At 37.6% G+C, this 21,348-nt stretch overlaps 1 protein-coding gene across 1 annotated transcript in view; it reads left to right on the forward strand.

Moving 5' to 3' along the window:
• The window catches only part of luzp2 (leucine zipper protein 2), a 157,800-nt gene that overhangs the window by 95,587 nt on the left and 40,865 nt on the right, over positions 1-21,348 (forward strand). The window contains exon 5 of the mRNA XM_038702051.1: positions 2,009-2,071. Coding sequence (XP_038557979.1) covers positions 2,009-2,071 — 63 coding nt within the window. The remainder of the gene's footprint in view (positions 1-2,008; positions 2,072-21,348) is intronic.

A 21,348-nucleotide genomic window follows, 5' to 3' on the forward strand; every position in this document is an offset into this window, starting at 1 on the left:
CTCTAGGCCTTCTCTGAATGCACACATCAACGAGCTGCTCCTCACACAGTCAGATGGCTTCCTTCAGTGCGCTGAGGTGTTTAGCAACTCTGTTTGAAGACAATACTACCAGCCATGTCTTCCTTCTCTTTTCATGTGGACGCCCTCCTCAATCTTCAAATGATTATATTTGCATTCAAGCATCAATCATATCAATAGTGTCACACACACGTTCACTGAACTTGAATATAAGCTACAACAATGAAAGTAAGTAGGCCTATAATGCAAAAGTCCAAAAAACACTCCTATAGGCTACAATTAATTACTATGGTCACTCACTGGTGTCCAGAAAGAAGCAGAAAAATAAACATCTATCTTTCAATAATTTCTAGAAGATATATTTTTAATGGGGAGCACTGTGAGACCCCACAGATCCAAACAAGTACGCAAGCAGAGCGTCACTTCCCTTCTGAGAAGGCCACACAGATGCTAAAACATAACACCGACTTATTAACAGTGGCCAACATTTATTTGGCAGAGAAACAGAGAGGGAGAGACACGAACACGATGGATCCATGGATTCTCCTTCTTGCTATATAATAAAAATTAAAAAAGCTTGCTGTATTATCGCTGCCACTGACTAAAGTGCTATTTATACTTATGTGTCAAATCGACAAGGTGACGGCGTAGGCTACGGGGCTATGCAGAGGCTACGCAGAGGCTACACCGTTGCCTGATGTGCACCTCCTCAAAAATGTAACACGTCGAGTTGACGCAGACCGTAAGCTCTGTGATTGGTCGGCTGGGTAGCCTCGCAATGCCTCCGAGCCGACCAGAAGTACCCCGTGCTTTGAAGTAACATTTACTAGCGGCCAAAACGGCAGCTGTAACACAGTGAATCAATATATTTGACCGTCGCAACCCGAGCGAAATGACTCATTTCGCTATCAGAATGTGATCCATTCGGTTGGTAACATTTGAAAAGGCTACACCAGCCGCACGTATACAGTTATACCCCCATTTATGTTAGCGGAGCGTTAAACTGGAAACACAGTGGACGATGTAGCGCTACTGCCAACTAGCGTTTGGGGGTGTAATTGCAGAATGACGGACACACCTACGCACAAGTATAAATGCATGGCTACATGCGTAGCCTATGGCGTAGGTACGCACGTAGACCCTACGCAGGAGTATAAATGGGCCTTAAGTTGACAATTAATTGCAGACCAAAATGGCCCTCAGCCCGCCGGGAAGTCTTACAGTGAAGACTTGCTCCTCCCTCGTTTTTCAACCATGTTTTCAACATGAAAAAAAAGTTATTAGTTATTTTCAAGTCGCACACATGTACAGGTAGTTGTAAAAAGTACCCGCACTGTCACCAAAATTGCAAATTGTGAGCATTTGGTCGCAGTCTGGAGCCCTGACCAGATTCATTGTTGTCCAAACACAACATTGAGCCACACTGTTACAGTGGGTGACATGTTCCTTCATTATGATGAAAACAAGCACTGTAGTTTATTTTGAGCCAATCCCTCATACACCATCCTGCTTCTGTAAATAGCTAAGACACCACCTAATGTGTATTAATCAGTGGATGAAATGAGCCCTTAAAAATACACAGTTTACCCCTGTTTGAGTAATATTTGCTAGAAACTACAGTGCCCACTCGTTTTTTAAGATTTTTTGTCTTCAGTAGTAATAAATGGGCTTGGGGTAAGTGCCACAGATGCTGGGGAAGTCGGGACAGTATTGCAACATGGACTAAGGCATTGTTGGTTTTGGTATTTTAATAATTGTTGATAATAACAAAAAATAGAATGTTTTGCACTTTATAATACTGGGGGATAGTAAATCAGAGACTGACATAGCTTTCTGTTATTTGCTATAATTGCCTTCTTCAATGCACTTAATTTCACGTATGCTGCTTAAATGGGCAAACTCAACATCTATTGCTCATTCATTAAATATGTTCACTCAATGGAAAGAGCACAGCATTCAGTACAATCATCTTTCTTTGTTCTGTCTTCAGATCAAATTTCTTAAAGTGGAGATGGAGAAAAAAACCAAAATCATCAAGGATTTACAGCAAGAGGTGAGTCACCAAAGTTTCACTTAAGGCTGGTTTGGAGCTCATTACACTAAAAACGACAACGATCCTGCATTCAACATCATTAAACTCTTTATGCCTTCGTGAGATGTATATGTAACCATAAAGGAAGAATTTGCTCTAATTTACTGATCAGGAACCCACTTCTCCTGCCTTGTCTGCTTCCATATCATTTAATGATTTTCTGTGTTTGCCAAATGCCTTCTGACAATCTCCAGAGACTGGGGAGAGAGCTTGTTGCTTTTAATCAAAGGTGGACATACGCTGGCATGAATATATCTATTTTACCCAGTACTTTGTAAACACTGGAGTGTGTCTTTGATCATAATTGTGATCATGACTGTCGTGGCTTGTGTCGGTCTCTCTTCTTCTGCACTGGATTTCTATCTGCATGATTGCCGTCAGTGCAAATAGTTATTCTAAAAAGAAGTTTTTCCTCTTTGATTCTGAGTGGCTGACACCAAAATCTGACATTTACTGCTGATGCCTTTGACATTTGGGGTTCTGCTGGCAAATACTATTGTAGCTGTACTGAAAATATGTGACACCATATTATCTACTGTTTGGCTTGTTATCTGTAGGAAAATAAAAATAAATAAAATACACCAACAAAAAACATCAAAACAGCAAAGGCCCATTAAATCCAACATAGCTGCATCTGCAACAGGTGCCTTTTATAGAAGTTTTGGTGCTATAATTTGAATGTAGCTATGTAACAACACATGGAACACATGACATCTTATGTATTACACAAATATGCATGGCAATTATTAAGATTTTCTGTTTATAATTGAAATATAAAATAGGTTATAAAGGCTCTTAATGCCCTGGTCACGGTACTCTAGATGTCCTTTTTTGTTTGTGTTGTAAACTGCAGGTAACGCCATGTAATTACATCACAAGATCATGTGAAATGATGATGGAGAGAGAAAATTGCAATGCCATGTTTATCACTGCTGCAATGAGAAGACTGATTTTTGCCAGATGTTCAAATTAATTTGGGACCAATTTTGACTAAACTCTGCTTTGGTAACATGATCAAGTGCTTCAAATTAAGGACCGAACAATGACATAATGACACCAATTTACTGTGATCAAACTGTTTAGAGAAGTACCTGCCATAATTCAGGTTCCTGTGGATTTATCAGACATGTATGTAAATGTCACAGTAAAAAGATAAGAAAAGGAAAGGATAAGATGAAGCTGCGTGCGGCTATTATTTACTACTACAACTATTTATTACTATGTAGCTGAGCCATCATAATCACAGTCTCTTCTCTTGTGAATTTACATGATTGTAGTCCCATATCATTGCATCACTGGGTGTCATTGTAGAAGTCCACTTAAGAAACGTAGATAAGCCTTGAAACATTGTTTATTATTCATTAAAAAAGTTATGTCTCAGGTAGTAGTTACATTTTAATGAATGTCTGTGAATGCTATGTTTTTGATTTGTTCTTGCATGCTTAACTCTGTACGAGGTAATCAACAGGAAATGTAGAGACACTTCCATAATCAATCAAGTGATTTTCACAGTAGGGGGTTGAACATGTTGGCAATACTGTGAGGCACATTGGTTCACTAAATGAGTAAATGTGGGTCATTTACTCATTTAGTGAACCAATGTGCATGAGTCCATGATTTGACTTTTTAATGAACATGTAGGGATTTGTTTACTCTTATACAACATCATGATTACCGATACACTGACAAGGAGGCATGAAAATGATCTTTGCTCTAATGTTTGTCACACTCATTTCAAGCCAATCTTCGATGTACACACTAATCTTGCCAAAAAAAGTTCTGGCAAATAGTGCTGCTGTTTTACCTGAATTAGAGTTAACAGAACTGTAATTGAAGAGAAAAACAAAAACAGTAGCTTTTTAGTAGAATAGCTTTTGCGTACCAAGTGAAGTAGGCTCTGCAGGCAGGAGTACAAATGGAAAGCACCTTTTACAGGCCCATTGCTCCTCTATCATACGAGTACTTCATTGTTGACATTTTGAGGTCCTCTCTAGGTTTGAGGGCCTTTATAATCACATACAAAAGGGGTCATTTGTGGTCAGAAGAAGTCTGGGAACTTATCTGACATCTGTGACAGTCTGACATTTAGGTTGTGGCTACATGTAGGGAATCATGAGACTTCCCTGCATCTATTTCATGTATGTAGAAACCCAAAGGTCAAAAGTTTTTAAGCATTTTCATTTTACTACCACTCTCCTCAGTCTTACAGTGTGCTCGCTCCAATGTATCTTAGAAAGAGAGTCACATAATGACATTATATATGATTAAACACCACCATCAACTACTTTACTACAACCCAAAACATGTTCTTCTGGTGGTAGATGTAACTGGAACTTGATACCATGAGCTGACTTACTGAGTTTACATTTTCCATAATATAACAATAATTTGTCATTTGCATAATTTATAAGTCAAATCAAAATATTATATAATGTTTCAAAGCAAAATAAACAATACTGTTTCAACAGTATCTTGTAGACTGTATGATTTATGTTCCCTGTCATGTTCCAATTCAAAATACAGTGCACTCCTTGCACCACCTCAAAGAAAAAGTATAATTTCCTCTTTTGAGAAGAGAGGTGTGAATAATTTGTCCACCCCATTTTTACCTTTAAAGACTGACTAAATATTTAAAAAATCTCTCAGAATAACATAACCTTCTTGAAGGTAGGGTGTGTTGCAGGGGTGTTGTATTAGGCTGCATTCATTAATTTTGTCTAATAAACTGGTACGCTTAAACTTATGTATATATGTGTTGTTGTTCCAATAGAATGCCAGAATTGTGACTGTGTGGCCTCATAGAGCAGAAATTAACATCTGTACAGCTAAACGTATACTTTGTTTACACCAGCATTAGTTTTTAAAATGTGTTTTTATGTTGTACATCAGCTTTACGGCCGCAATTTACTGTGTAGTCCTTATCAGTGATTTGCTTTCAGGGCTTATTATAAGTATATTGAGGGAGAATGATTTACAGACCGACTTGGATACTGCTGGGATTCATCAGGTTCTCAAAGAGCATTGTAATGGACAGATTTGCACACACTCAGCTCCTTGCTGCTGGAACTGATGTTTTTTAGTCTAAAATGGCTTCCCGTCATTGTCTTCTTCCTTTCATGTCTTCCTGATGTAATTTCACTAGCTAAATGGCAGCATCGGGGCATTTACTGGATCTCTCTGTGATACTCTTACTGGAAAAAAAAGTGACAAGAAACTGAAGTAGGCAGAAAATAGAAACCACATCATTATGTGTATATGAACAGGATAAAGACAAATCAGAGGAAACCACTAAACTTAATAAAAGGCTTAATATTATAGTCTAGCAAGGTAAGCAGTTCTTTTTCTATTTTATTAGAATTATCACTGATTGATGCAAAAAAGTTACTCTTTCATGATCTCAGAAAGTGATAAAAGGCACACATTTAAAAGATGTAATGGGTAATTTTAAAAACAGATGTATACAGTAAAATCAGTTTTACTGTTATTTAAAGTGCTTCAAACAGTAAAAAAGTAAAGCACAGCAGCACAGATAAAATGAAAAAAGAAATCGCATATTCCTAAGGTAGTGTGTACTGTATGCATAAGACATTAAATCCAATGTTGGCTTCAGTCTGTGAGTTTTCTTAATATTTTGTCAGCAAATGCCAGCAATTTTTGGCATATGAAAAATACTATACCACAATAAGCTGCATAACATTATTGCCTTGAAGAATAAATGGCTCCCTCGCTCCTCCACCAGTATATATAACAACTCAATGGCCACTGCAAAGAGGCTCTCAATGCCATCATGACATCAAAGCTAATTTCACACAAATGGTCACTGACATGCCTTAAGAGCAAAAATGTTCTGGCAAAAATTAAGGTTTAAGTGATATGGGGTGAGATGGGTGATGGCATGCAATGTCACTTTTTGCACTTAACAGACAGGTGATGTAGAGCCTGATCGATTGCACTCACATATCAAAGACAGCAGCCCCGACTTGTTACGCAAGAGCGATGATGGACTTGACATCCACCGAGAGTCACAGTGTTTATTGTATATGAAAAAGGTCTAGTAAGGTGGCAAGGGTATATTAAAGTGCAGTAAATGTTATGGCAGTACACAATCATCTATATTTGTCTTTTACTGACAATGTGGTGCATGCATCACTCAAATTCCATGTGTGATGGTGTGATAAGGTAAAAAAAGAAAAAATGAGAACCCAACCTCATCATCATTGGACTCTATGCTTGGATAGCTTCTGACCCCTTAAAACAAAGCAATGACCATCTACCACCCTTGCATTGGTCTACAAATTGTGAAGTGTTAGAAGAACATTCCCAGATTAATTTATTTTAAGATTTTTTAGAGGCATGAGAATTTAAAATTATCCAGTAGTTCACAAAAAAAATTCAAGATTTAAGCAAAAAAACAACATTAGCTCCTGGATAGCTCAGTGGTTAATGCCACTGACTTTGGTACAAGTGATTGTGGGTTCGATTCCCGGTCAGGGCCGGGGGGAGTATCCAGATATACCAGCCTACCTCAGATGAGTGAAATCGCCCGGGTCAACAAGGTCCTCAGGTGCTAGGGAACCAGGGCAAACTGATGACAAATGGGCTACTGGAACAAGCAGAAAATATGCTTCGAAACCCTTCCATCATAAACACTGACAAAGAAACAACTCCTAGCTCAGTGTTCTAACATTCGCAAATAGCAACTGCTATCCCCACGGGAGCCAGGACGACAGGTCATCATCATCCCCACACTTATTGGGTCCCAAGCCCCAATAACAACAAGCCCTTACAGCACAGCCCTCACTCAACATAAGGGCGACTGACCTACGATTGATCATAACCAAGCTGGACCCCCAAGTACAACAATGTAAATGCTCCGTACTTAAATACTCCGTATAGCGCCTTTCTAGTCTTTTCGACCACTCAAAGCGCTTTTACACTGCATTCACCAGTCACACACATTCATACACTGAGCCTAAGTGCTCAAACGGAAACTAACATTCACACTCACTCATACACTGGCGGAATAGCCGCCAGGGGCAATTTGGGGTTCAGTATCTTGCCCAAGGACACTTCGACACGCAATCCCTGGGAGCCAGGGATTGAACCGCCGACCTTCCGATTAAGGGCCAACCCGCTCTACCTCCTGAGCCACAGCCGCCCCAATATGCAAAAATTGTATAAAGCGGGCATCTCACACATAAGCTTAAGGATATCTTTTGCGTCAAATAACTATGCTTTGACGCCCTTTCTGAAAGCGTCGGTATTTCACGCCCTGAATGGTCTGGTGACATTCTTCATCAGCAGAATGTTTTAAAAAATCACACAAAAGACACAGCACACATTTAGGATTTTTTCATCTGCTATTCCAATTTTACAGAAGCAGGTGAGCCATGTGTGGAGGAGGGTTTTTGTTAATGATGAAACCTATCGAAAAAATTAAGACTAACGTGGTACCGAATGACAGCGGCACAGGTGTGTTGAATGTTGCTTTACCTGGTCCGTGCTTTTAAATATCCACTGTGTCCGTGTCTTCTAACGTAATATGGGATAACGTAAATCCAATGTTGCCTTCAGTCTGTGACTTTTCTTAATATTTTGGCAGTGTTACTCTGCAAAATGTTGAAATGCATCGTCAAATATACTTTGGCGTCAGTTGATGTAATAATAATAATAATAATAATAATAATCCTTATTTGTAGAGCACTTTTCAAAAACAAGTTACAAAGTGCTTTAACAAGTGTAAAGAATAATACAAAAAAAAATGGGCGTTCTGCCCAAGTAAAGTCTATGTGGGGAAACATGACTTATTTTGTCCTTACAAGTATTACAAATTGCGAGCTTTGTGTCTCCACAGTGACATCTTATTTTAATGCATGTATGTTGATGGGTGTGACAATTGTCTGTAACTGTTGTGCCGCTGTGTGACGTGAACCATTGTGCTACACAGCATTGCATTACAGAATGGGATATGTGAGAATGATCGGCCTCAGTCACCGGACATCTCCGATCAAACTGAAAACCGACTCATTAGGGTCACCGGCCGATCAATCGGTGCATCTCCAGTTTTAACAATTAAATTGTTGTTGCTACCTCATAACATGTGTGAACTAAGAGAGGCCCACATGTGAAAACAATAGCCTAAACAATGAAAACCCCACCAGGCTTTGCGATGCTCACCTGAGTGCAAGATTTCGTTTGAATCCAAATGCTGGTTTCTCACTGGATGAGACCCGCAGGAACTCCAGGGAATTCCTGTGGCGTGGGCATGATGTCACCAAGATTATAAGATTCAGTGCACCGCGCTAGACACCGCCTTTCCACTGCAAGTTGCTACGAGGATCAGCCACACACACTTGCTTGCTGCCTTTATGCTTTGTTGTTGTAATAGGACAATGGATATCTATTGATTGTAGTATTATTGATTGTCGATCAGTGTTGCTAAAGTTAAATAAATTATATTTTACTTTTAAAGAGCAGTTGCATGTGATTATGTGTGTGTTGTGATAACAGCTGGTTCAGATTCAACCCATCACTGTTCTCCTTGTAAATGTAAAATAGTTAGGCTGTTAAATATAGACATTTTTAAGTGAATACCACTTTCTGAGACTGCATCCATGGTTTGGTTAGTAGTTCCTTCCAGGGTGGTATCCAGTTATTATTAACTCCTTTTAATAATTTTACTAATATCAGTAAATAACTTTTATATTTCCTAATAACCAAACCTGCCCGAGATATGAGAACAATGTGTTCAAAAATGTTCCTGGTTAGCTGGAATTAAATGCAGATGCCAATGCACCCTGCTAGTTCAGTGTCAGACCTGTTTCTAGCGGTTTCACTTTCACATAATCCTTTTGTATTTCTCACTTTTCATGCAGTGGGCATGTACAGTACTTTCATTTTATGACATCATGCTCATTTCACACAATATCCAGCACCAAAACAGCTCTGATCTCAGCACTCTCCACACACAGAATTGATTCTCCCTCCTCTGAGATCGGGAGGAGACTCTGAAAGCTTGTCAGAGTATTCTTGTTTTTGTCTTAGAAAACACACACATTGGACAGCTTAGTATTTAATCCAGTGTGGTTCGGGATGAACCGGTGGGTTAACAGAACTCATTTCTTCTTCATAAATGCATTCTGTTTATTATTTATGGTTTATTTTTATTAGGGACCGATGCATCTAACATAGATAAACTGAAAACAGCAATCCAGTGTGTGTACCATAGTGTTTTTAGCAGTTGCTAATTTGCAACACCTGTCCCCAGAAGGGCTTTTAAAGAAATAAAACATTAAAACATTAAAACAGCTGTGAAAGAAAAAGGAAAATACAATACGATACATTACAGTATAACACAAGATGAGGTAAAATGAGTAAATCAAAATGCAATGAAAAATATGTAATGTTAACTACAGTAGAATAGATGTGAGTACACGTTTGTTTCTGAACTAACCAGGACTTGGCCTCTCTTTTAAAAGTGGTGAAGTTTGCAGCAGTTTTCAAGTGTTTAGGTAGCAAGTTCCAAGACTTTGCTCCTTTCACAGAAAAGGCCGTCTGAGCAAAAGTGATTTTGCAAATGAAACTTTACAATCGCCACTTGAAGCTGCTCTGGTGGATCTGCTGCTACTCTGTAGTCTCTTAATGTACTTACAGAGAGGCTAAGGAGCAAGTCCATTTAAACATTTAAATACATGCTTTACATAATGAAAATCAATAAAGTTTGCAAAACTTAAAATCTTGTATTCGCTTAAATTGCGACAGTGATGGTACCTAACTTGCTTTTTGTCCAGAGTTTTCAAGGCTTGGGTGGTTAGCCTTACAGATCTGAAAGATCTACTGGTCTAGCTGTTTATTTATATATTATGTATATTTACTGTTGAGAAAAGTAAAGACGAGGGCAAAATGGTTTTATTGGAATCATGGAATCATTATTTATTGTGTGCTAGATCAAATAAGCGAGTCTTTAGGCTAAAATACTGAGTCAGTGTCTGCTTCCCTGACATTGACAGAAAGCTTGTTCCAAATAGAGAAGCACTGCAGTTGTCTCCTGCAAAATCAATTCAGGTTGAAACAAAAGCATAGGTACATGTTTTATTAATTGAGGTAAATGCCTAGCTGTAGATATTTCTGATTTGAATAGTGGTCTTATTTTGATATAAGTGATCAGTGGATCAAAAATGGCACCACTGAAGCCAAATTGTTTTGGGTTAAGTGTACAATCTGAGAATCTGATGAGGGATTTCTTTGGTACTTACTGCAAAACAGGCAGTTGGGATTTGATTTGGGTTTGTCTCTGCACAAAGAGAAAGTAGATGTCATTCACTGATTAATTTATTTAGTTGTGCTGTTATTATGTTGAATTATTTAAAAGCTCCCACCTATAAACACAATATGATTTTTTTCTCTGGTAAAATTAAGTTTTGGAAGTTGTTCTTTATATTTTCAGGATGATGATTTCTTATAGCCAAGACAGTAGAATGATAAGGTATTAAGTAGAGGCCAGGTTTCAGGAGAAGTTTTGCAGTGTAGAGATTTAAAGTGAAAGTCGATGGAATTTAGATGCAATGAGCGGTATGGAAAATACCTGCAGTGGATTTGTTTTGTGATCTGGGTTAGGCTGCAAACTGTGTCTCTATAGCAGAGGCTGCTGTGCTGTTTGTTGATTCATTATCAGCAGGGCTGCTTATGCAAGAGATGACGTCAGGGTGAGTAACATTGTGAACCGTTCACCATTCATGTTGTGTTAAGGTTGTTGTTTTGTTTTGTTTTTAGAACTGATAACCCAGAGCTAGGGCATTGGCAAATATAGTAAGGTCTTATTAAATTAATGAACTAAACAAGGTCTTCTTTAGACAGTGAGTTTGTACATAAACGCAGTCAGCAAATCTATCAGAAAGAAAAAAAGGCTATTTAGAGATTATTCAAATCATGAAGTACAGTAATCCTGCCATAGCTTGTCTGTAATGAAATCTGTAGTGGAAAACCTGACAGCAGAATGTGTTGGTTCGTTGTCTCATACTAACAGGAAGGCGTGTTTTTTCTGGGAGCCAGTGGGTGGCTTGTATTAAATCTGCATTTCCTCCCAACACAGCCAAGGTACTGTAATATGCAAAAAGACAAATTTCAGTTACCTTCTGTGATAAAGCTTCTTCTTTTCTTCTTCTTCTTCTTTTATTTACAGGTAATAATTCTTACTTTCAGAATTCCCATATGTTATTCTTATAGCCTTGGATTGTCAAATTAGTTTGAAACCATAAACCATTTTCTAACAATATTAGGAATCAGAGAAACAACTCTATTATCTATTGTTGTACCGCACAGCTGAGGGATGCTCCATTTATAATGAATTGTTACATTCAAACCATCTCCACATTTAGCAGCACTGGCTGTTCCAAAATACCCTGATATACATAAACACTTGGGATGTTGTCACAGTCAAGTTTTCTATTGTTTGCTATTTATTTTCTGTGCAGCTTAATATTTGACAATCAGAAACATAAAAAAAGGAGTTTGTTTCCCTCTTCTATGGCAGTGAACATAAACTATCATAGCCTGAAATATCCTAAAGCTTACAGATACAGATTCCTTAGATGAAAGATGTTGTCACTGTACAGGAGTATGATATATACTGCAGTAACTAAAAATAAATGGCAGTTGTGCTTTCCTCAATCACAGCAAGTTTTAAACTTTCCTGATGTGGTGCTGGACAATAGACACCTAGTCAGGGTTAAAAGTGGGCCAAATGTGGGTTTTAGACATTAAAGTTACATATAATAATGTTTAAATTGCATTTTAATCACTATATTTCAATATGTAGTTAGATCCTGTCTTACAAAATATAGTAATTGAAATGACTGTTCAATGCAACTTAGACATCTACAGGTCCACACTTTTCAACCAAATTTGCTGAGATGTATGGTCAAATGTCCTTATTTACACAGTAGGAGCTCTGACTAAACCAATACAATGCCTTACAGTCTGATTATTGAGGGCTTTAATGATCCGGAGTTATATACATATACTGTTGCATTTTACAAGCCATCAGAAAACTCATATTGACCCTCAACTCCACAGTGAAAGCGAAGTAACAATTAGACACAAAGTTACCCCCGCCATCAAGGAGATACTCTGAGCTTTGCAACAACTTGAAATGAAATTTTCAGTGTGTGGGATGTCTGTCTGGGTAACTCAGCCACCTGCTGGCAAGTCCTACATTTATGCATAAGTCTTAGAATTTCTTCTAGAAGTGGGATTACATTTGTGTCACTCTCCACATTGTTTTGCACTTAATACAATTTTTTCACTCTGTGTGGCTTCATGGGTACTGGTGCTGAACTCAAATCTTAGAAACATTTTGAGAGAGGTAAAGACAGGGTGCATGTGTTCAGAGGGCTGGTATCATGCTGTCACTTAGCAGCATTGCGTATTCCTCACAGCCTGCCATACATATTGATTTCTGGCCCTCAGCTTCCAGACAAGTGACCGGTTTGCTGTGGTATTCAGCTGTGACATTATAAGTGGATGGTCTATTTTTTACAGAAATACATTCAAGTGTTTCAACACTGATGAAGGCTGTGACTGCAGATATTTCTTTGATGTACACAAAATTATATTTTATGTTTTTTTCTTAATTTATTGTAGCTTAAAGTTGTCTAAACAAACATAATATACTACTATACATTTTAATCCTATCAGTATGTGCAATGTAACTTATTTGCACAAATAATGTTTTCAAAGAAGATATTTACACCTACAGTTTCCTCAGATGCAGGTGTGTAGGAAAGTTTCAGTAGGAGTTTAGTAGACAATGATCAGCATGTGTCTAGGTCCAAACACAATGCATTTTGTTTTAGAAATGCACAATTTTTTTCTTACTTTTCCACCCAGCCACTGTTCTGAGCTCAATGCTCAGTAGATCAGAATCAGAATCAGAATCAGAATCAGCTTTATTGTCAGGTGTGTGTACACATACTAGGAATTTGACTCTGGATTGTACATTAATAATGTACAAAATCACAATTATAAAAATAAAATAAAATCAGACACAGACTTCAGTGCTGGAATAAATAAGTTTAAGTATTTTGTTCAGGAGTAATGACTTGAGGTAGGTGGATTTGGTATACAGGATCTACAATATGACGATATAACAGTATGAACAGCACTGAAATAGAGAATGGTGGAAAAGTGTTAGCCAGTAAACAGGTGGCTGATTAGAGGCAGAGTTACTGGGTTATTGCACAAGAATTGTTCCTGACACAGTGAGTCAGAAATCAGCTGTTCATCAGAGTGATGGCTTGTGGGAAGAAACTGTTCCTGAGTCTGTTGGTTTTGGCTTACACTGCTCTCTAGCGTCTACCAGAGGAGAGAAGCTAGAACAGGTTGTGTCCGGGGTGAGATGGATCTGCAGTGATGTTTCCTTCCCGTTTCCTGACTCTGGAAATGTATAAGTCCTGAATGGAGGCCAGGTTGGCACCGATGATCTTTTCTGCAGTCCTGACTATCTGTTGTAGTCTGTCCTTATCCTTTGTGGTGGCAGATCCAAACCAGACAGTGATGGACATGCAGAGGACAGACTGGATGATGGCTATGTAAAAGTGGATCAGCAGCTCCTTAGGCAGGTTGAGCTTCCTGAGCTGCCACAGGAAGTACATCCTCTGCTGGGCCTTCTTGAGATCAGTTAGCTCTTGATATGTCAATGCTGCACTGTACATAGTTGACTCATCTGCATATATAACCTCTCTAGCTTTATCTAATACTGATGGGAGATCATTTGTGAATATGGAATATAGAAGAGGTCCCACCCACACATTGTACTGCTTTGCTATCAGAAAAGCAACCATTGAATAACACTCTCTGCCTTCTCCTGAACAGGTAACTCTCCATTCAGGACAAAGCAGTGAATTTAAAACCATAGCATTTGAGCTTTCCAAGCAATAGACAATGATCAATCACATCAAATGCAGCACTAAAATCCAACATCACTGCACCCACCACTCTCCTGTTATCCACCCTCTTTAGCCAATCATTAGTCATTTGAGCTAATGCTGTGCTATCCGAATGCCCTTCTCTATATGCACACTTGCAGCTTGCGATCAAACCATTACTTGAAAAATAACTTTGGAAATGACCATAGGCAGTTTTTATTCTATAATTTACTCAGCACTGGGAGAAGACTAATAGGACAACTGTTGGGACCAGTGAAGGCAGTATTATCCCTAGGCAGCGGAATGACCTTTGCCTCTTTCCAAATTTCTGGGCACACACATAACACTAATAAATACATGACATACTGGAGTGGATATATGTTTATCGCCATTTGTACCTACTGTATATATTAATTGTCTTTCCTTCAGGACACAGTCTCTTATGATGGTATGTGACACTGAGTCATTACATTCACATGTTGTTTCTTAGTTTGTCCACCATGTCTGTTATGTACTGTAGTTATTAAAATAATTAGCTAATAAATACACCATCTGTTTCAGTGAAAGATGCAGGCACATGATATAGTTCTTCAGTTTCTTTTCCATCATGTATTACGTTTGGTCCCAGCATTTCTTAATTTACAATGATATTGGTTTTTTGGCATTATTAAACTTGGCCATCAAGTTCTAGATTATCATCAATCCATGGTGCCCCATTTGACCTAGCAAATCACTTTCTGAATGGGGCATGTTTATCTGCAATACCCATAAACTATTTCATAAACACACTAAGTGTTTTCTCCAGATACTCTTAATTACATACATTAAGCCATTACATACTTAATTTCTTCAAATAACTCCTGATTAAACCAATTGTAAGATCGTCTGTATTTTATCTGAGTGCCAACCTTAGGTATTTTGTTTTTTCCTCATAATTGCCACCAAGTTATGACCGCTGCAACCCAGTACAACAATACAGCTTTGAAACAGTGCTCTGGCACGATAGTAAAAATGTGATCAATAGAAAATGATATTGCAATACCAAATGTCTTTGTAAACATTATGTTTGGTAATGTCACTGCCTGAGAAGAAGTTACATGTTCTGGCTGGAGACAATCTTTTTCCACATGGCACAGTTATCATGAAGTGCACCAATATTTAGATCCACCAGAAAATAAATTTCATAATGTAAATCATTAAAATTTTGGGTTATAACTTATTTCAAGGTTTGGGCAAGGTTGGGTATAGGTTAGGGGTAGGTTTAGGTTTAGGCAAGTTAGGGTTAGGGTAAGTCTTCAGGGAATTAATGTATATCAAAATAATGTCCACAAAAGTGATGGAAACACGACTATGCGCATGTACCATTATAAATACATATATCATTAAGAACGTATTCTTACTTTTGACAAACTCTTCTCCTTCTACATCATTATGGAGGCTTTAGTGGACAATGACAGCTGGGCTACCAGAGCATAAGCAGAATAGCAAACGCAAATGCAGAATAGCAAAACATAAAGAGGGGTTCAAACATGGAGGTCGTATGAATATACCCACCTATTCTAACCTAAATGCTTATGGAGAGAATGTTCTTTTACCAAAGTGAGAAGTTCTCTGATAAGTGTGGATGTAACACTTAAACTTAAAGGGAAAATAAAGGCTTACTTCCCTGAGTAAGTCAAGCATACATTCACTCCTCTCTCCAATTTTTATTTTTTAGTGACATAATCAGTTTAAATTCCAATTAAAGGGACTCTGAGTATAAGTTAGGTGTTAGTTCAAAGTGACTTCTTACAAGTTTTTAATTGATAAAATGGAAAGATCATTATCACAGTGTACTCAGGGTAAAGTCCCAATTGGACCAGATCAGATCCAAGTAAAAATGGGTGACAACATTTTAGCTATGATCCTCTCTACAAGATTTACCAAAATTGATCTAATTCTGTGCAAACCTATCAAAGTCTATAATGTGTAGCTTTCTTGGTTTATTAACAACAACAACAACAACAACAACAACAACATTACCTACCTACCTACCTAGGTTTAAATGAAGGGCAACTGGACTTGGTAAACATATAAATTGGGAGCAGTTTAGAGTTCAATGTCTTGCTTAAGGATATTCAATCAAACTACCAACCGTATGATTAATGGGTAACCACTCTAGCACTTGAGCTATAGTCGCCTCTTTCCCTAAACCAAGTAGTTTTAGTTGCCTTAACTTAACCACAGTGATCCTGTATCAAGACCAGTTATTTTAGGAATAATCATATTCATTGTCATCTTCATTGTTGTTTTTTCTTATTGCAATTCTTAAACCTTAATGATAGAAATATAAGATTCAGTAATTGAGGCTGATTGAGACCAACTAAGAACATAATGTCCAGCGGGAACAGACAAACCAGACTGAACAAATCAGTTAAAATTGAGTAAATGTCTCATAAAATGAACTTGGATAACAATCAAGGTTTGATTTATTCAATTTAAATGTAATATCAATTTACCAAGACATTTATCATATTTTACAGTTGTCATACTTCAATTAATCTCTCAGATAATTCACTATGAGCATTAGAGGCTTCACTGTCATGATTTCCATCTGAGCTATTGGATTGTTCTGCCATTTTTGATTCAGCTTGAACAAATAAAAGGAATGACAATAAATTAAATGACCAGAAAAGATTAGTGTTCAGGTGGGTGGATTAGCACAGAGATGAGCAGCAGCCCTATTATTATGCTGAATGTAATTCAGGCTACTTCACATGGAATATTTCAGCTCTTCTTTGAAACGCAAGGTCGTCCCAATTTCCCTGCAAGTATCTATAGAGTTCATCTTATCTCTTTTCTTCGAATATCCCAAAGCCTTCTCAAGTATTTTACAAAACCTCTCAACAGCTATTTATTGGGCAATGGGTAGAGGCAATATCTATAAAAGAAACACTTTTGCATATGGTCACGTCAAATCAGGATGTGGACAATATCAAAGCAAAATCTAATGCATGAGAGTAATACACTGGTGCATTTGGACTGAAAATAAATACCCAAAATAGTCTGATAACTTCTTTTAGTTCTTTTATTCTGTGCAATGTTATTCTGTAATTGTCATTGTTGTGTTCACTATATGGTGGAGAAAGTATTCAGATCCTCTTATTTATGTAAAATACCCAATAATCAATTAATTTGATCCTTAAAAGTAAAAACAAAATCTTTTGAGGAGGATAAGCAAAATGAAGCAATTTCATTATTTGATAGATGGTTTAGCTGCCTACACCTTAATTTTTAGAAATTCATTTTATTTTAGCTAATGGTAGCATGAGTGTAACGCCTCCAAAACACACACACACAAGAATGGTTCCAATTGCAGCAGCATTTACATTCTTTACCTGTAGTAGATTTTATATTTCCATCTGCAGTCTAAATTGCTGCTGCTATTAATTTTCTTTCCAATGGGTGCTGCAGGTGAGCATGTACAAAAATAGTTGAGTAAAACTCACCCCTGTGGAGAATCTGCAACCTGTTTAACGTGTGAGTGAGTTTGTGAGTAAATAAAAGAGAATCTAGTTACATGAGGTGATTTGGATCTAACAAATTTCAGAATACACTATAATTGAAGGTTGTGATTTCACAAGGCAAAATAATGTCTTCTGAAAACAGAAACTCATGTCTTGCACCTCTGCATGTTCCCTTAATGTTTTGGCATAGTATTGAGCCAGACATTAAGGCATCATGGAAAAACTAATTATAGCAATTTCTGATTTTGCAATATTTTGTTCACATAAATGCCTTGTCATTGGGTTCATCAGATACTGAATACTAAATGCATATGTTTGTGCAGTAGAACACATTTAAGAAAGCAATCTTATCTTACTTATGCATAACCCCCCCCTTTGACCTCAAGAGTCCTTAAGAAACTGCCAAGATGTGTTCAGCTCATGCTGCCAAATGCCTTGTAAGATGTCTGGGGGTATGTCATATTTAATTGCCTATCCAGAGTTATCATTTGCTATGCTAATGCCAGTAATTTATATTAGATGAGTAGACAGTTACATAGCTGCAGAACTTGTGGCCGCCACAATTTTCTTGCAATTTGAGTTTCTTATTTGTTCTTGCTTTAAGAGCATATACATGCCTGTTGGACTATACTGAAAGAGATTGTAATTGATTATGTTAGGTGTGGAATCTGCTCATTAAAATATGACAGAGGCTGTCATATATTAATGGGGGATGGGATAAAATGTCTTAAGCTTCTGTTCATAACAGTTTATGATAGTCAGAAAGAACGCATGGGGAAAAGAAGGTCCCCTGAGCATAATAAAATTTAAATTATTCTTCAAGTTTTGGGATTTTTATAGCTGAGCTGATATTGAATGACAAGCCAAGTTTCTGTTTCTTTTCTAAAGTCCATTCTGCTTGATCAACAGCCTTTTTTTGGATGTTCATTACCATGTCAAAACTTAGAGTTCAAACGTTAAGCAGCAAATATTTTCTTTTTCAAACAGTTTAATGATCTGGACAGTGAAGCATGGCACCATACATTTAAGTTAAAAAACTACATGTAGAGATATGGCTGAGGAAAAAGTACAGTGCTTTCAAATAATGGTGTTTAAAAGGTTTTGGTGCTTAATTGATTCTACTTTGACATCTGAATATTTGCAAGGTAATAATTATGAAAATGATGCCAACCAGAATCGTATGAGACACATGAATAACAATGCACAACAGAGCACTCTGTTAACGTAAAATATTTTAAATGGTCCATAATGCTATTATTCCTCTTCATTTGCACTAGTGGCTCACAAGGTCGCAAGAACAACACTTTTCTATTGCCAGATTATTATAAAACATCACTTCAACCACTGCTATCCAAAAAGTGAATAAGAGACTCATGGTTCAAAGCCGTTTCTCACATCCATTTCCACAAAGCCAAAAATGATGTCCCACTCTCAAGGGGATTGCTGCCTGCAGGCTGAGCAGGTAGTAAGAGTGTAAAGGCATGGGGAAGCTGGGTGAATTGTGATAGATAAATGACTATTTGAAATAAACAAATTCAAAGTGAAATCAAATCTCTTAAATGACAAGCCATGTGTAGAGAGTTCCTTCACTTGGGTCCCTTCTACAGTAGCAATACGTATGTACATTTTATCAAAATGGTCAGATGTAGAGATAGTCGTAGAGAGTAGTAGAATTGTGACTTTCCAATGAAGCCTTTCACCCACAGCACCAATTCAATAACCTTTTATTCAAACTAGACTGAATCTTTGCTAACAACATTTAATATTTTGTTATCTGTGGCTTTCATTGACCTCCATTGGAAACAATGGCTCTGTTTAGGTCTATGGCCCCAGTTCAGTGTGGCCTTTAATAGACATGAATAATGATGTCATATTTTCATAAATGAGACATGTAAGCTATTAAAGCAGTGATGCAACAGAAACATCTTGTCATTTTGTTTTCTCTGTCATTACAATGAATCTTATTGACCTTTTAAGCTGAAATATGCTGCAACAACAGTCCCTTGCTTGTACCACCCCTGAGCCACGACATGGCTCGTGTGACTGTATTTGTTGAAAATAAAAATGTCAACTCTAACTGCATCACACTTTTGATGGTTTATTTAAACTCGGTAGATTCCGTAGGAACAGAGCTGCATGTGAGGGAGTTGATCTCCTCAGTTTAATAGTGAAAATTGAATTTATTTAAGACATAAATATGTAATATAGCAGAGATAATTGTGCAACACTCCATGGTGTTAATGTGAGAAAAACTTAACCAGAATTAAATACAAAATGTTTTGCCAGAAGACTTGGTTTCTGACATTTCACTCTAAGACTTAAAGGATCTAACACTGATGTGTGATGAGAAGTGTGAAAGTTGACCTAGATGGACAGTAAATATCAACACTCGGGGGGGCTGTCAACGTATCAGCACTTTATAATGTGTGAAAATAACTCTGGCGAGTTGAGCCAGATTTTTTGAGTGCTGAAGTCCCTTAGATGGTTAGTAATTACCTTATTTTATATTTATTCATCTTTATATATTATACTTTTTTTTGTTGGGTTTTTTTATTTGGGATTCCACAATAGCCATGGATCTGTGACAAAGGCCCAGACTAACAGATAGACTTACTTATGTGTGTGCTGTTACTTTTTCTATGGCAATATGAGCAACATGTAAATGTATAAATGTTCCTTTTTTTCAGATCCTGAGAATGACAGCGCTGTGGGAATGACACTTACTTCATGTGTGGTTCAGTGTATCACAATTTGCATAATGCACTGTGACATATAAGCTCCAGAGGATCTCATTTACACTCTGAGTATGACCTGAGGCTAAACTACGTCACATTTTATGACAGATGCCGGTTCTACATGTCCTCCAATGGTGGTCCTTCTGTGGGGGCGAGATGAGGTGCAACTGTGATGAATTGATACTCGGCCAGTTTTTGCCTCACTGAATCACAAAACAACTGCCATCCCAGCTCATTACTTCTGCTCAGTGTGCATGTACTGTATGTATTGGAGTACACCGCACAGGTATGTGTGGGAGTGAAGATGGAATTGCAAAGGAAAGACAGAGGCCAGGATGTACCATATGTGAGAAACTGCAACCTTTTGAACAGAATGTAGCTTTTTGCTGCCTGGCAAATTATACCACTGTAAACAAAAACATGAACCTTCAGTTCAGGTTCCTGTTATTCAATTAATAATTATGTAATGCAGAAGCAAATGTACCTTCCTAATAAAGTACAGTAGGCCTCGAGTTTGACTGTGGATGATTGTCCCAATCAGCTAATAATCCTGGTGCTTTGTTTTTCAGCAATAATTAAGTGGCACATTGCAATTTGACTTTGATATACAGTACATCCATTAAATAGGAAAGAAGACGAGAGTCTGCAGTCATGCTAGCAGCTTTGTGAGGCTGTTCTGTAGAAACAGCTGTGTTTTAGCTGTTTCACTGTCTTAATTTAATGTTTCAGCTTGCTAATATTTGCTAATTAGCAACTGGGATTGTTTATAATATAACAATATATAAAAATAGTTGGCGAAAAATTTCACATTCCAACCTCATGGTGGTGCAAGTCAGGTGATCACCAAAGTCAGTAGGACTGATCCTCTGGGGACCCTAAATGTTTGTGCAAATTTTCACAGCAATCCATCGAATAGTTGTAGAGAGATTTCAGTCAGAACCAACCGCCCGTCCGATAGACCAACATTGCCCAAGCTATGTACACATGCAGCTGTGTGATGAATGATTGCCATCAAGCATTAAATTGTCAATGCACTCAGTATGTGCCATGACAAAAAGTGAGAATTGTGGAGG

Source organism: Micropterus salmoides, unplaced genomic scaffold (genome assembly GCF_014851395.1).
Source record: "Micropterus salmoides isolate LMB-PRFRI ecotype aquatic unplaced genomic scaffold, ASM1485139v1 Ms_hic_scaffold_6, whole genome shotgun sequence".
Taxonomy (NCBI): domain Eukaryota; kingdom Metazoa; phylum Chordata; class Actinopteri; order Centrarchiformes; family Centrarchidae; genus Micropterus; species Micropterus salmoides.